The following is a 13,804-nucleotide window of genomic DNA, read 5'->3' on the forward strand; positions in this document are numbered from 1 at the left end:
TGAAATTGAAAACAAATTTATTAAAAATAAAACACAAAAAAACTACTTAAGTCAACTTAAGTTAATTCATCGATTATGTGGTCCTGATCGGGAAAAATCTCTTGAAAAGTAAGCCGAAACAAATCACGGAGCCTAACTCTCTTCTTTTCTAGTTTTTTTTTTTTAAATCAATTCTAATGTTAATTCACCACTCTCTCAATTAGATTATAAATCGTGCTAAATTCTAAATCGTAAGATCATGGAATGATTTTTAATCGCAGTCATATGAATTGACCCAAGAATTTAGCACGATGTCTCTTTCCTGAGATGAAAAAAAAAAACAGATAATCTTCATATGGAGATAAGATGTGCGAGTAAATAGTTTAAAAGATTGAATAATTACACTAGAGAAGCGTGTATTGCAGTGTTCAATGAAGAGGGAATTTAAAAATGCACTCTGCGCACAGAATATAAAATGCTGGTACTTTAAGAATTAAAACAGGGAAAGACTTAACAATTTTGGATAATACCATCCTGCGTTGCGGTTAAACGTGCAACCACGTACTTTTTCTCCTCGGAATATCATCTACAAATCCTGCCACCTTACCAGCCTGGAATCTCTCTCTGTACACTGAACTAATTTAGGGTTGGAAAAGAAAAGAAAAGAAAAGAAAACTAGCTGATTAGGATAAAAAAAATAAGAATATTAGATTACTATGTTCTAATGAAAATATATTTTGAAAAATGGAAATCAAGGAGTTAAAAAGAGAAGGCAAGCTCTTGCTTGACCTCGAGAGCAATCCTCCGAATCGTAAATGACGCGGTTTTCAGGTGGTGGCGTGGTGATGAAAAGAGTCGATAACAATTGCTGGCTTGCAGGCCTAGCACGAGATAGATTCTCTCTTTTTGTCAACGAGAAGGGTAGGTCCCACTTAATAGAGGGACCCACCTTACTAGTGTTATCCATGAAACAAAACTCCCTTTCCCTTTTCTTGCTCGGATAAAGTGGCGGAGAGACAACCTGGACCCGCACATTCCTCTGTTCTATATTGGACCATTGACCGCCCTAACTACTGTAACACAAACAGACAATTCTAACCTAATCATGTCGCTGCCTGCTTTGCTCTCTTGTTCTTCGCGTTAGGGGTAATTTCATCTACTGCCCTCTACCCTAACATGCTCTCCCTTTCAGTACGTTTGTTGCCTCTGCAACAAAGTCACAAGCATGAGTAAACTTTTTCAATGAAGTCAAATCATCTCGCTTAACGAAGTTAACTTTGTCAACAAACTTGCTCATGTAGATATAGAAAAGATAATCATGAAAGATACTTGTCAAGTTTTTGTGGTGCAAGATCCGATGATCATTTCTTTAAAAAAATGAAGTTATTTCTTCCCATGCAAACAATGAAGTTAATTGCTATTTGATTGATCCGATCGATTCCTAGACTAGTTTATATGCTACACACTGGATTTTTACAGTGTTAATCTTAGAGGTAATGATATATTATGGAGAGTTTGGTCATCAAAATGAATTAAGTAGGGGATTTAAAAGGTTTTCCTCATGAAAAGAGAAACCTTTACTTGGATACATAATGATAGAATTTTGTGAAGAATACTCTCATACGATGCAAAAGCTCTCTCTAAAAGCACAAGAACTTTGGAGATTGGGGTTTTACCCAGGGATCCATTTTCCCGGCCCGCTTTTCATTTCGACAACAAAGCGAAGAAGATTTGACACACCACCAGCCTGTAAAGGATGTATTGCATGATGCGGTGCCTCAACATCCATGATGGGCAGGCTCCCAAAAGCCATTCCTGTTTCACAAGTCAAAAGAGGGAACCATGCAACAGCAACAATACCACCGCAGAAAGCACAGCATGGCATGGCCATTTACCCCACCGCGGCAGGACAATACAGACAAAATTGAGAAAAAACAAAACTAGAGGGACCAAAACTGAAAATACCACCCACCTAATGGTGCTCAATAAAGTATAGTAGAGTTTGATTTAATTTAATATACTTAAAATAACCAAGCTGTCACGTAATTTACCTCTCTGATGTAAACAGGAGTTAGATTTTAGAGACTGTATTGGTGGGTCCCCATTAGACTCCCTAATTTCATTTGACCAACAAACAAACACGCCTTCCCCATTCGCTTTCCATTTCCCTCCCCCACAACCAACCGGGCAAATTCCATGACACGTGTGGCAAAGAGTCCGATAAGACCAGACCCACGCCCACACACTCTCTTCGCTGCCCGTTTCTCTTTCATATAAGAGAGAACACCCAAGCACTACAAGCCCAACAAATCTGAGACAGGATTTCCAGGGTTCCTCAGATTTGCCATCACTTCTCATACTACCATTGTTGCCACCACTCCTAGCCTTGTTTTTTCCAATGCCTCGAAGTCTAGAGCCGTTAGATTTGACCATTCAGATTCCATACCATTTTCGGTGTCCGATCTCCCTTGAACTAATGCGTGACCCGGTCACCGTTGGTACAGGCCAAACTTATGATCGTTCTAGCATCGAATCATGGGTGGCTACCGGTAATACTACCTGTCCGGTTACCCGAGCCCTACTCACCGACTTCACTTTAATCCCAAACCACACTCTTCGCCGTTTGATTCAAGACTGGTGCGTGGCAAATCGCGCCTTTGGCGTGGAACGAATACCAACTCCCAAACAGCCAGCCGAACCGAGCTTAGTTCGTTCTTTATTAAGCCAAGCTGCTTCCGAGTCAAACCCAACTCACTCTCGCCTCTCTGCTCTCCGTCGACTCAGAGGACTCGCTCGTGATTCGGACAAGAACCGTTCTCTCATTTCTTCGCATAACGTTCGCGAAATCCTGGTCAATCTCGTGTTTTCAAGCAGTCAATCATTAGAGTTGAGCCACGAGTCACTCGCGATCCTGGTTATGTTTCCACTCACCGAGTTCGACTGTGTGGCAATAGCTTCAGACCCCGAGCGGATCGGCTGTTTAGCAAATTTACTATTTCATTCATCAATCGAAGTCCGAGTCAACTCGGCTGCACTCATCGAGACTGTTATTGCGGGAACAAGATCGTCAGATCTTCGGCTTCAAATTAGTAACAGGGAGATTATCTTTGAAGGAGTAATAGATATCTTGAAAAATCCTCTATCGTCTCCTCGAGCGCTTAAAATTGGGATAAAAGGGCTCTTCGCTTTATGTCTAGTTAAACAAACTAGACATAAAGCGGTGTCCGCCGGAGCGGCGGAGACATTAATCGACAGGCTGGCAGATCTTGATAAATGTGATGCAGAAAGAGCCCTTGCTACAATAGAATTGCTTTGCAGAATACAGGTTGGTTGCGCGGCATTCGTAGCGCACGCGCTGACTGTTCCGTTGTTAGTTAAGACTATTCTGAAGATATCGGATAGAGCGACGGAGTACGCGGCGGGAGCGTTGCTGGCGCTGTGTTCAGCGTCGGAGCAGAGTCAAAAGGAGGCAGTTTGCGCAGGAATACTGACGCAGCTGCTGTTGCTAGTACAGAGTGATTGTACTGATAGAGCTAAGAGGAAGGCACAGATGTTGTTGAAGTTGTTAAGGGATTCATGGCCTGAGGATTCTGTAGGGAATTCTGATGATTTTGTCTGCAGTGAGGTGGTGCCTTTCTGATGATTGTCTTGGTGAATGTTAATTACTTTCTAATTCTAAAACTTTAACTTTCTAGTTTTTATTAGCTGAAAGAAGAGGGGGAAAAAAACAGGTCGGAAATTGAGGTTTTAGATTTCGTATATAGAAGCTTTGTTGTAATTTCGTGTACGTAAGAATTTTTGCTTAAAAGATTTTTAAGGAAAAAGTTGAAAAGAAAATGAAAAGTTGGATCTTTTTCTTTGTATTTTTCTTTTTTGTTCCTTTTATGCATTTTCCCCTCCTGTTTTTAATTTTATATCTTGGGAGGAGTCATATGTGGCAGGGATGATTATTTTTAATTCGATTTGATTTTTATTAAGAAAAAAAAGTAATCAAATTGAATTTTTTAAAAAGTTAAAATCGAACTGAAATCAGTTTAAACCGACCGGTTTTGGTTTGTTTTTTAGAATAAAAAATGGTTCAAACCGGTTTGGTTTTTTTTTTCCGGTTTGGCTCGATTTGGTTCTTTTTTTTGGGTTTTTTTTGTTTGGGTTCGGTTTTTTCGGTTTCAGAACTGAACCGGTCGGTTTTTTTAAAATTTTAATTGTTTTTTTTATGGTTCGGTTTTTTCTATTATTTTTTTTTCTGATTTTTTCAGTTTTTTAATTTTTTTACTCATCTCTAATTAGTGTCAAGAAATGAAATTGAGATTCTTGATTATTTTATTTGTTAATGTTACTTACAATTTTCTCTTGGTATGCTGTTTCGAGAAGGATGGACTGTGGGTTTGAAGCATAATTTGAATTAGTTTGTGATTCTGGATAATTTTTACTGATATTAAAATAAAATTAAAAAAAGTAATATTATTTTAAATATTTTTAAATAAAAATTATTTTTCTCTAAGACAGTGTGACCAGACCTTGAAGACTCAAGTAGTTGTTGTCTTGGGTTAGGAGTATAATTTTCCATGTTCGTTTTCTCCTGATCAGGTAAGGGGAGGTTTTGACTCTATATTATTACCAAAGACAGCTCCGGTCCAGCGTGTTCTGTAGAGAGATCGTGCAATGTAAGAGGACGACAACAAAGGAAGTTGGAAAAGAGGCGTGTGGTTCAAAGAAGAAAGAGATGATGATCTTCACATGCTTGTGGAATATAAACTAACATGGGCAGGTTTATATTCTTTCGCTCAGGCATGGCTGCAGCCAGTAAATGTATTCTGTATATTGTTTTTTAAAGTATTTTTAATTAAAAAAATATATTTTTTATTTATAAAAATTATTTTTGATATTAGTACCTTTAAAAAATTTAAAAATATTAATTTAATTTTTTAAAATACAAAAACAATATACCATCTAATACAACAGAAGGAAAATTCGTTTGTCCTTTGAAATGCAGCATTTGGGACCCAATAATGAATGTTTCTTTCCACTTTTTTGAATTTGGGACGGTTGAATTCTTGAATCATATGCCCTTTTGAAGCACTCATGAAGGTCGGTCTGTCTGTCTATGGGCAGCCACCAATCCATGCTTCTGGCTATGACCATTCATATGATTTCATTTGCATCCACAGCATTGTCATCTCCTAATATCATTTGCAGATTTTTTTTTTTTATCTCTTCACTGCTTTATTTTATTTACTTGTACAAAAACCACCTCTTATACCCATTTACCTAAATTCATTTGTTTGCTCTTAACAAAAATCTTCTTTTAACAAGCTCTTGAAGAGAGATGATGCCCTCCTAATGTTGTTGTGGTTCCTTTTCGGTTGTAAATGTAGATTCATCTTTTCATCCTTTCCTATCTTATGCATGTAAATATGTAGGGGCGGAGCTATGATTAGTTGTTAGGGGGAATTAATATAACAAGATATAATATTTTTTTTAATTTATTATACATGAGTTATAAAACAAAATACAAACATATAATGACCTTTGCATAAGAGGTTTTGAGCAATACCAAATTGAGTTAAAACGATGAAGTTAATTTCATCTTTATAATGTATCCATCACTTTAATTGTGTTGGTCTTTATACCTATCAAATATAAGCATATAAAGTATATAATAAACATTAGTTAAAACGAAACATTATATATGTTTGATAAACTTTGAAATAAAATAAAAAATAATAAAGAATGATTCTTGCATATTTATTTTAACTGTGCTCGTCGTTCTTTTATAGAATAGAAATAATCGATTATCATATCAATTGTGACTCTTTCAGTAATTTCTTTTTCTATATAGACAATCAAATAATTTGCAAGAAAATCACCCTCCATCCGATTGTAAAGTCTTGTTTTAATAATCTTCATTGCTGAAAAGCTCGTTCAGTAGTTGTTGTCGAAACAGGAAGAGTCAAAATAAGCCGAATCAACATGTCAATGAGTGGATAAATTGTTGATTTTTCTGTTTCAATTAATCCTTGACATAAATCAGCAATCGATAACATATTCTTTAACTTTGGATGATTGGGTACATCAAGTTCATAATGCTACAACTGAAGTGTTATATGAATTTTTTCTTGGTCAGAAAAATCTTCAGGATAGAACATGTCAACAAGTAGGCATATACCTTCAACATTGAATAATTTATAACTATTTCTAAGATATAAAATTGTGTTCAACTTAAAGAAGCTCGATTGCCTGCTTATTGAATCTATTATTTAGCTCTTACAATTATTGATCAATGATAGCTGTAAATATATTAACTCGGTAGTGATGCTCAACTGTTACTAATTTTTTTTACGGCGAGATCGTCCCACACTAGAAAAACAAGCATCCATATCAAGAACTTAAATGTCTTGATGCTTACAAAATGACATCGTCTTCTTCTAAAAGAGTTTCTCAACCATCATCTCTTAACTTCTAAATTAAAGTCTTTGCGATAGTCACCACATGCATAGCATTTAAAATATCTTGAGATTTTTGTTGTAGGGCTTGGCAAAGCACATCAGTAATTCTCATAACATTCTTCATTATATGTAAGATAAATGCAAAATTAAATGACATTAGCAACTTAAATGAAAAAGCTGCATCATCACGTTGAGAATAAGTAAATCCATCTAAAGCAATGTTTTCAAGAACCAAGTAAGTTGCCTCATATATTTTTATCAAACTGCAAATTAATTTGAAATGCGAACTCTATCCGTTATCTTCAAGTCGTTGCAAACTACCTACTTGCTTAACTTTTTTACCCATTTTAATGTCACCAATATCAACTAAATGTTTAATTATAGCTGCTTGAAAAGCCTATAATTTATCATTACGCTTGCAAGAATTACTAATAATGTTAATAATCAAAATCAAATTCTGAAGGAAAGTGTGAAATCAAATATTTCTTTAGCGGCAGTAATAAAAGTCAGTTGTAATTAATGAGCTAAGCAATGTAGAGCTGATGAGCTCAAGAGATGACACTGATCACAAGCATGTACAGGCTGCAGCAGAAATCAACTAAACACCAAATTTCTGAAAGTTAAATCATAATGTTATAATTTCATTTTTTTTTTAATAAAAATGCTATGAATAGGTGATCCTATTACAAGGGCAATAATGTTGAATGTGCAAATACATTACTCTGAAAAAAGAACAGAACTTAGTAACGAAGAAATCAAGGCAACGAATGGTGAAAATAAGTTGTTTCCATTTTACTGAGGGGCATCTTCCTAGAGATAAGAACTCTCTGTACAAGTAAAAAAAGTGGCAATCCAATTGAGCTCCATCTACATAATCCTCGGTTTCGATCCGAAACAGAACTTGTGAACTCATTCATTAGCTCTGGCCAACGTTTTCTCCCTGCAGATCTAAATCTACATTAAATATGTTTCAAAAACTAGACATACTAGGATGACAGTAGATGTGTGGCGTCATGCATGGTGCTCCTTGCATTGTGATGGCTTTTTTATTTTTACATACAACTTGTATATTTATATTCTAATTACCAAATCTAAGCTTTTCAGCTGGATACATCCTGTTCGTTCTACTTCCCTTTTGGCTCTTCAGTGATGAGAAGTTCCGACCACTTGCTTTCCGAAGTCGATTAGATTGCTTGACCGATTGATCTGTTTTCTCTGTGTCATTTTTCCTGCAATCAAGTAATAAATAACCGTTACAAGATATCAAAATAAGAATGTATATTTTTTGGCAGCCATATGTTAGAATTTACATGAATGTGGACTAAAAGTATTTTTGGTTTGTGAAAAACAGGTTATGTGCATAGCCTAATTGGGTCTTTGGACACCTTATGACAGTTGTGGATGTAGGGTTTTGAGTGTGAGCCTAAAGAATCCTAATACAATTCTTAATGGGAGAACTGGTAATCCAAAAACCTCTTGCTTGTTCAATTATCGGTATCTGTGTTCTAAATATCATGTATAAATCTTGGGATAAAATTCTAATAGTGGTATCACCCTGATATTTTTCTAACACCTTAAGGGAGGACGAACCTGAAATGAAGCAAGAACAGCAGCACCCCAACAACTGCAGTTCCCTTTGCAACAGTTTTAAGGAGTGGCCTCCTTGGAGGCTTGCAGTCTGCCTTTTCTACACTTAGACCTTCAGTTACATTTGAATTCTCGATTGCCGGAATCTGCACCTTTTCATGGTTTTGATCATCCTGTGACAGAGATTGCTTAAGTCATAGAAAGTTGGGGCAAGAAGTTGAAAAGAGACCTAAGATGAAAACATTACAAAAAATCAACAAAACTGACTCACCACCCGATCCATATTTTCTGTGGAACAAATCATATCCTTCTTCTCATATATAGACACTTGATCACTGTTTTCACCTACATTTTCCAAGTATTCTGTTGTTGAGCACCTATGCTCATCTGGTATCTGCGGACCTTGGCTCTGAAAAACAGAACTATCACAGAGCTGCTGAAAACCACTACTATCCTCACTGCTTTTAAATTCATGAGATTTTTCACTATTTACCATTGCTGCGATTCTGTCAGGAGAATCTGATTCCTTGTGTGTTTTGTTTTTTATGCTATTAAAACAAGTGGTTTGTAAACATTTATTTGGAAGTTTGCCATTTTCAAGGTCTGATTCAACCATTGTAGTATTATGTCCCTCTGTGTCATTATCTCCAATGATGCCCTTGATATTTGTGTTCTCAGGCCACAAGGCATCCCCTCTAGCTTTGCTTCGAACAGAAGGAAGATTTTCCTCTGGTGAATCTACTTGTGAAAGAGACAGGGATGGAGCTCTAGTTGGTACTACAGCAAATCTATGTTTACCTTTCTGATCCCATTGATTAAACTCGTGTGAAAAGGAGGACCAATCAGCAAATAACTCCCTCTCTTCACCATATCCAAGATCTGTATTTGCTTGAGACATGCAACTGCCACTCTTGTGCAAAAAAGCATGGTCTGAATGTTCGATTTGTGTACAGGGTACAGAAAGCTTGGAAGAGAAGTCAATATCCATGACTTTCATGTCAAAAGGAGATTCTTCTTCACAGTCAGTTATTAAACTACCCACTGGTGTGCTGTATATGACCTTTTCCTGAGATTCAGACCTATCTACAGACTTCTTGATCAAAAAAGTCACCATGCTATTTGATGATTCAGGAAACCAGACGGTTTTAAAATCATCTTCCTCATCTAATTGGTCCTCAAAATTCAACTTCTGCACAGGGCCCGATACAGAGCTCATGCTGGAAGTAGAAGACACTTCCACATCATCATTGCGGTTTCCTCTAGGTGTGCTACAATCCTCAGAATCCCCCACTACTGAGGCATCATCTTCTAAACAACGATCAAAATGAATCAGGTCCATTCCACTATTTTCACAGCTATGTTTGGCTCCATTTTCTGTATAAGAAGACCTACTACCTAAATACATATTGGACTCAACAACAGAGGTAGATAACCCGCCATCCAAATGATGATCATTCTCCAAATGTTGCGAGCAAATAGATCTTGTTGATTCATTTAAATGGTCTTCATGCCATTGACGTTTACTGCATTCATCTCTATGTTGGTTTTGATCTTCTAGTTCTAATGAGCATTGTCCAGGGGAATGACCTTTGACTGACAAGGATGCTCCCAGAGAATTCATTGAATCAGAGTTCATCTGAGATGAAATATCATTAGAACAACTGCTAACTGAGCTACCAGATTCGAGCATAAAAACACTTTCCACTTCAGCGTACTCTTCAAAATATGAATCACCATTTCCTTCAGAAGTTGCATTTGAATGTTTCTAGAATGCAGGTATGAAGCATAATAAGTAAAACAAAAGCAGTTCAATAAGTAAACAATAATCTGGAACACAATCTGATTCCTCAACTCAATAAAGTAGACTAGAAAAAGTATTTAATTTTCTTATTGAAGAAAAAAAGAGATTTATAATTATATAAATAAAAAAAGGAGATTCATATACCTGTCTGGATCTCTGTCTTGGTTCGTGGTGTGGAGTCTTGCTAGCAGAGCTGGAGAAGCTATTATGTGAAAGTTCCAGGTTTCTTCGAATATTTCCAACCATATCCGTCGGCATAGCTACGGTATAAGTTACAATATCAAAATCAGGAACCTGCCACAAGAATTTGTCTCTGATCATTGTCAAATTGACACAGGAAAACATTTTGAAAAGGAAATTGCTGCAAGCATGTGACTTTAAATGAAAAGAATGCATAAGTGTCTTACATTTAAATGCGAAGACCTTGCTTTCTTTGAAAGAGAACGTATACACATACAAACTTTTCTTGTATCTCTTTTTTCAACAACATCTGATGGGGAAAAGAGATCTATGCCTGCCATTCCCAAGATTTTGCAGATCTACAAAAATATAGCAGAACAATAAATTATGTCATTTAGGTAGGATCATATAATTCAGATCACCATACCAAAGAGAAGTAAGATGGCGGCGCTTACCTTCAAAAACGAATCCACATTAGAATAAGGCAGATACCTGCTCCCACAACTCCTCCTAGAAGCAAAAGGCTCATATTTATATGCTTTTACATATCTTAGTTCCATATGCTTCGTCGATAACATTCTCCATATCACTCTTGACGTTTCAAATCTAAGAAACAAAACAAGAAATTAAAGAAATTTCACAAAGCATTGGAAATTCATTAAGAAATAAAATAAGTTGAACACATTCCTGCCTAAATACTGGAAGAAATGCACCTATACATGATTCAAGTAATGACACGAGGTTATAGGAGGTAAAAACAGTTGGAACATACAGCAATTCCCCATCAGCGATTAAATCAGCAATAGGAAGCTGCTCATCTGATCTTGTCTGAAGAACTTCTCCAAGCCATATTCTTGCTTGAGTCTTTTAAAAAAATATACAAGAACAAACAAACAAAGCAAAAATATCAGGCTTACTATATTAGAAAATAATCTACTAATTTATGAACTTTCAAATTCCCAAACAATGTTTCGCATCCGCGAACAAAATATGGAAAATTAGAGCTAATTTAAGATTGCTGACAATACTAGTAACTTTTATCAGTTGAACTATGATCAAAAGCACTTTACAGTTTACAGAACTTTTTTTTTTCTTTCAAAAATTCAGTATTACAGATAATTTAGCTACTTTTAAAAGAAAATGCATCTCAAAAATAGAAGCAAATATCTATCCTTCACAAATGGAGTATTGAAGCATCAAACATGAAAAACTTGAAACTTTCTAAATATCTGTGGTACTACCATAGCCACTAAATCACCCACTAGCTAAAAATCAATTAAACTACAGAAATTAAGCATCCAACATCATAAAGCTTCAATCTTTCTTTCTGGGTCATCTTCATTAAAGATTCTAACACCAAAGCAACCTTTTTAAAAGAGAGAGAGAGAGAGAGGGAGAGAGAGAGAGAGAGAACAAAAACTTCAACAACCAGTCAAAAATGAGAATAACAACAAGATGAGATGGTTTGTTTCAGTGCATGACCTGCAAGAAGACATCATCAAGTTCACGAAAGCTGGATTCAGAAGAAGAAGAAGAAGAAGAAGAAGAAGGCCAAGAAGAACTTTCACCACCACCAGCACCACCAAAACTTGCGGCTGAACCAGCTCGCAAAACTTGAGGAGATTCATCACCTCCACCATGACCGGAGACCACCACAACCACCATGCTTGACGGCGGCAGTAACCCAGTTCCCGCCAAAATGGTGGTAGGTCAGTCAGTGCATTTGAGTTATTACACAGTCATGATTTAATGTTTTTAGGATTGTCCGTCGAGTGCAGTGCAGGAAAAGACGGACCGAGGATTCTGCAACTTTTTGTGTCCTTGTGCCGCTTTGCTTTTCTTTTTCTTCGTTGAATATTTAAGTGTCTTTACTTTACGGATGTTGTGTTTGACAAATTTTAGTTTTTGGACTTAGGAGCCTCCCCATTTTTATCCGAAAATAATTACACTTAGATTCGATTTATTATTATTAATATTATTAGATCATGTATAATTGTTTAGCATTATTTTCTAAAAACTATTTTTTAAACCTTGAATAATAACAATAATAATAATAATAATAATAATAATAACTCATTTACTAATGTTAACTTACTAAAATTTGAATTTGAAAAAATAATATCCTACTATCCTTGTAAAATTCAATTCGAGATCAATTCAAGATAAGATTTGAATCATAAATTAGTATAGTCAATTCAAATTCATTATTAGAAAAAAATTAAATAATATAAACATTGTTATTTTAATAAAAAAATTTAAAATAAAACACAAAGTCAACATGTTAAGGGTAAAGTTTTGATTGAGTTAATCCCGGTTTGTAATTCAGTTAATTTAGGTTTTTATTAAGTGAATTGGATTTTTTGTTTTATTTTTTTTATCTCAAATCAATTTAAATTCTAAATTAACAAGTTTAACATCAATCCACCGAGCATGGTTTTACATAAATGTTTTATTAGTTAATCTTTAAAAACCTAATTTGAGTGAAAGTAAATTTACTCTTTAGAAGTTAATATTAAAATTGGTCGTAGATACTTTTATTATCTAAACTAAAGCTTTGTCACGGGGTTAATATTAATATTAAGAAGAAATCATGAAAGAAAAGATAGATAAACCTTATTCAAATTAATCATATTATTTAATCCAATTCAAGGAGGTAACATCTTATCAATTAATTATTTTTTTAAAAAAATTAGTAATTGACGAGTATTCTTTTTGTATTTGCTTACGTATACAAAAGAAAATATACGTCACTTGACAGAGTAATTATGGATTTATTGGCTGCAGTTTTGGTCTTGAACTCCCATGATAATTCATGGATGAAAATCTACCCATTTAAATAATTTTTTAAAAGAAAAGGAAGCAGCAACGTTAGCACTGTTTCGTCCAGGAATTTCATGTGAAGCAGAACTTACTTCCAATCAGAACCATTATTTATTTGTTTATTTATTTATTTATTTATGCAGCAGCATGGGCATGCAGAGAAGACCTCACCTGTCACTTTTCTTTGGCTTTTTTTTTTTATATAGAAAAAGATGAAAGAAATATTGAGATCGCACACACAGTTGTTGATAAGGTGTAGACAACGAACCTTATTTAGAAAATAGAAACTGTTAGCACAATTATATTGTTGAATTTTTTTAAAAAAAATCTAGTTTTTAGATTGTTTTGATGTGTTTATATTAAAAAATAAAAAATATATATTATTTTAATATATTTTCAAATAAAAAAACACTCTAAACATTAACTCTTACCTAACCATCAAAACTGCCTCGTTCTACAGACATCAAACACGTCTTCAAACATGTCTCGTTCATTTTGCTGCCATTACTCATTTTGTCTGCTTTCGTGTCTTCATTCTGCATTGCCCTGTGTGGAAGACGAAAGAAAACCCATCTACCTATCTTGGGTATGGAGACTTGGTGCCAATTTAATATCAGCCACAAGAACATCTCTTAAAGGAAATAGCATTGCCCGTCAACCATAATAAATTCAATGTTTTATGACTCATAATTATATCCCAAGGTACTTGGCTAGAGATCCTAGGTTTATTCCCCATGTTATGGTTTTGTGTTTTTAACTTTTGATGATGCAAGAAAAAAATATTTAAGGAAAAAACATTGTTTCCAGATGCTTCGGTCAAGCCCAAGTGCTCTTCTAGGTGTTTCTCAAGGTACTTGGCTATTGATATTAGATTTGGTTTGGTTTTTCTTTTTATTATTTTAGTTTGGATTTGGTTCAGTTTTTTCAATTTCAAGCTTATAAAATCAAACCAAACCAATCAGTTTTTCCAAAATTATAATCGGTTTAATAG

General features: G+C 35.0%; 1 protein-coding gene and 1 pseudogene across 1 annotated transcript; one reads left to right on the plus strand and one right to left on the minus strand.

Annotated features, from left to right (window-relative positions):
* Positions 1–2,141: 2,141 nt before the first annotated feature.
* Positions 2,142–3,842, plus strand: LOC133698705 (U-box domain-containing protein 26-like). Its single transcript, XM_062121733.1, has one exon. The coding sequence runs from the start codon at positions 2,378–2,380 to the stop codon at positions 3,617–3,619; it is 1,242 nt and encodes a 413-aa protein (XP_061977717.1). The 5' UTR covers positions 2,142–2,377; the 3' UTR covers positions 3,620–3,842.
* Positions 3,843–7,035: 3,193 nt separating this feature from the next.
* On the minus strand, positions 7,036–11,896 carry LOC133699697 (uncharacterized; annotated as a pseudogene).
* Positions 11,897–13,804: the final 1,908 nt, after the last annotated feature.

This window comes from Populus nigra, chromosome 7, assembly GCF_951802175.1.
Source record: "Populus nigra chromosome 7, ddPopNigr1.1, whole genome shotgun sequence".
Classification (NCBI taxonomy): domain Eukaryota; kingdom Viridiplantae; phylum Streptophyta; class Magnoliopsida; order Malpighiales; family Salicaceae; genus Populus; species Populus nigra.

What these genes read in the sequence shown, in the direction of transcription:
- LOC133698705 (XM_062121733.1), top strand. Translation starts at nt 2,378, where the DNA reads ATGCCTCGAAGTCTAGAGCCGTTAGATTTGACCATTCAGATTCCATAC.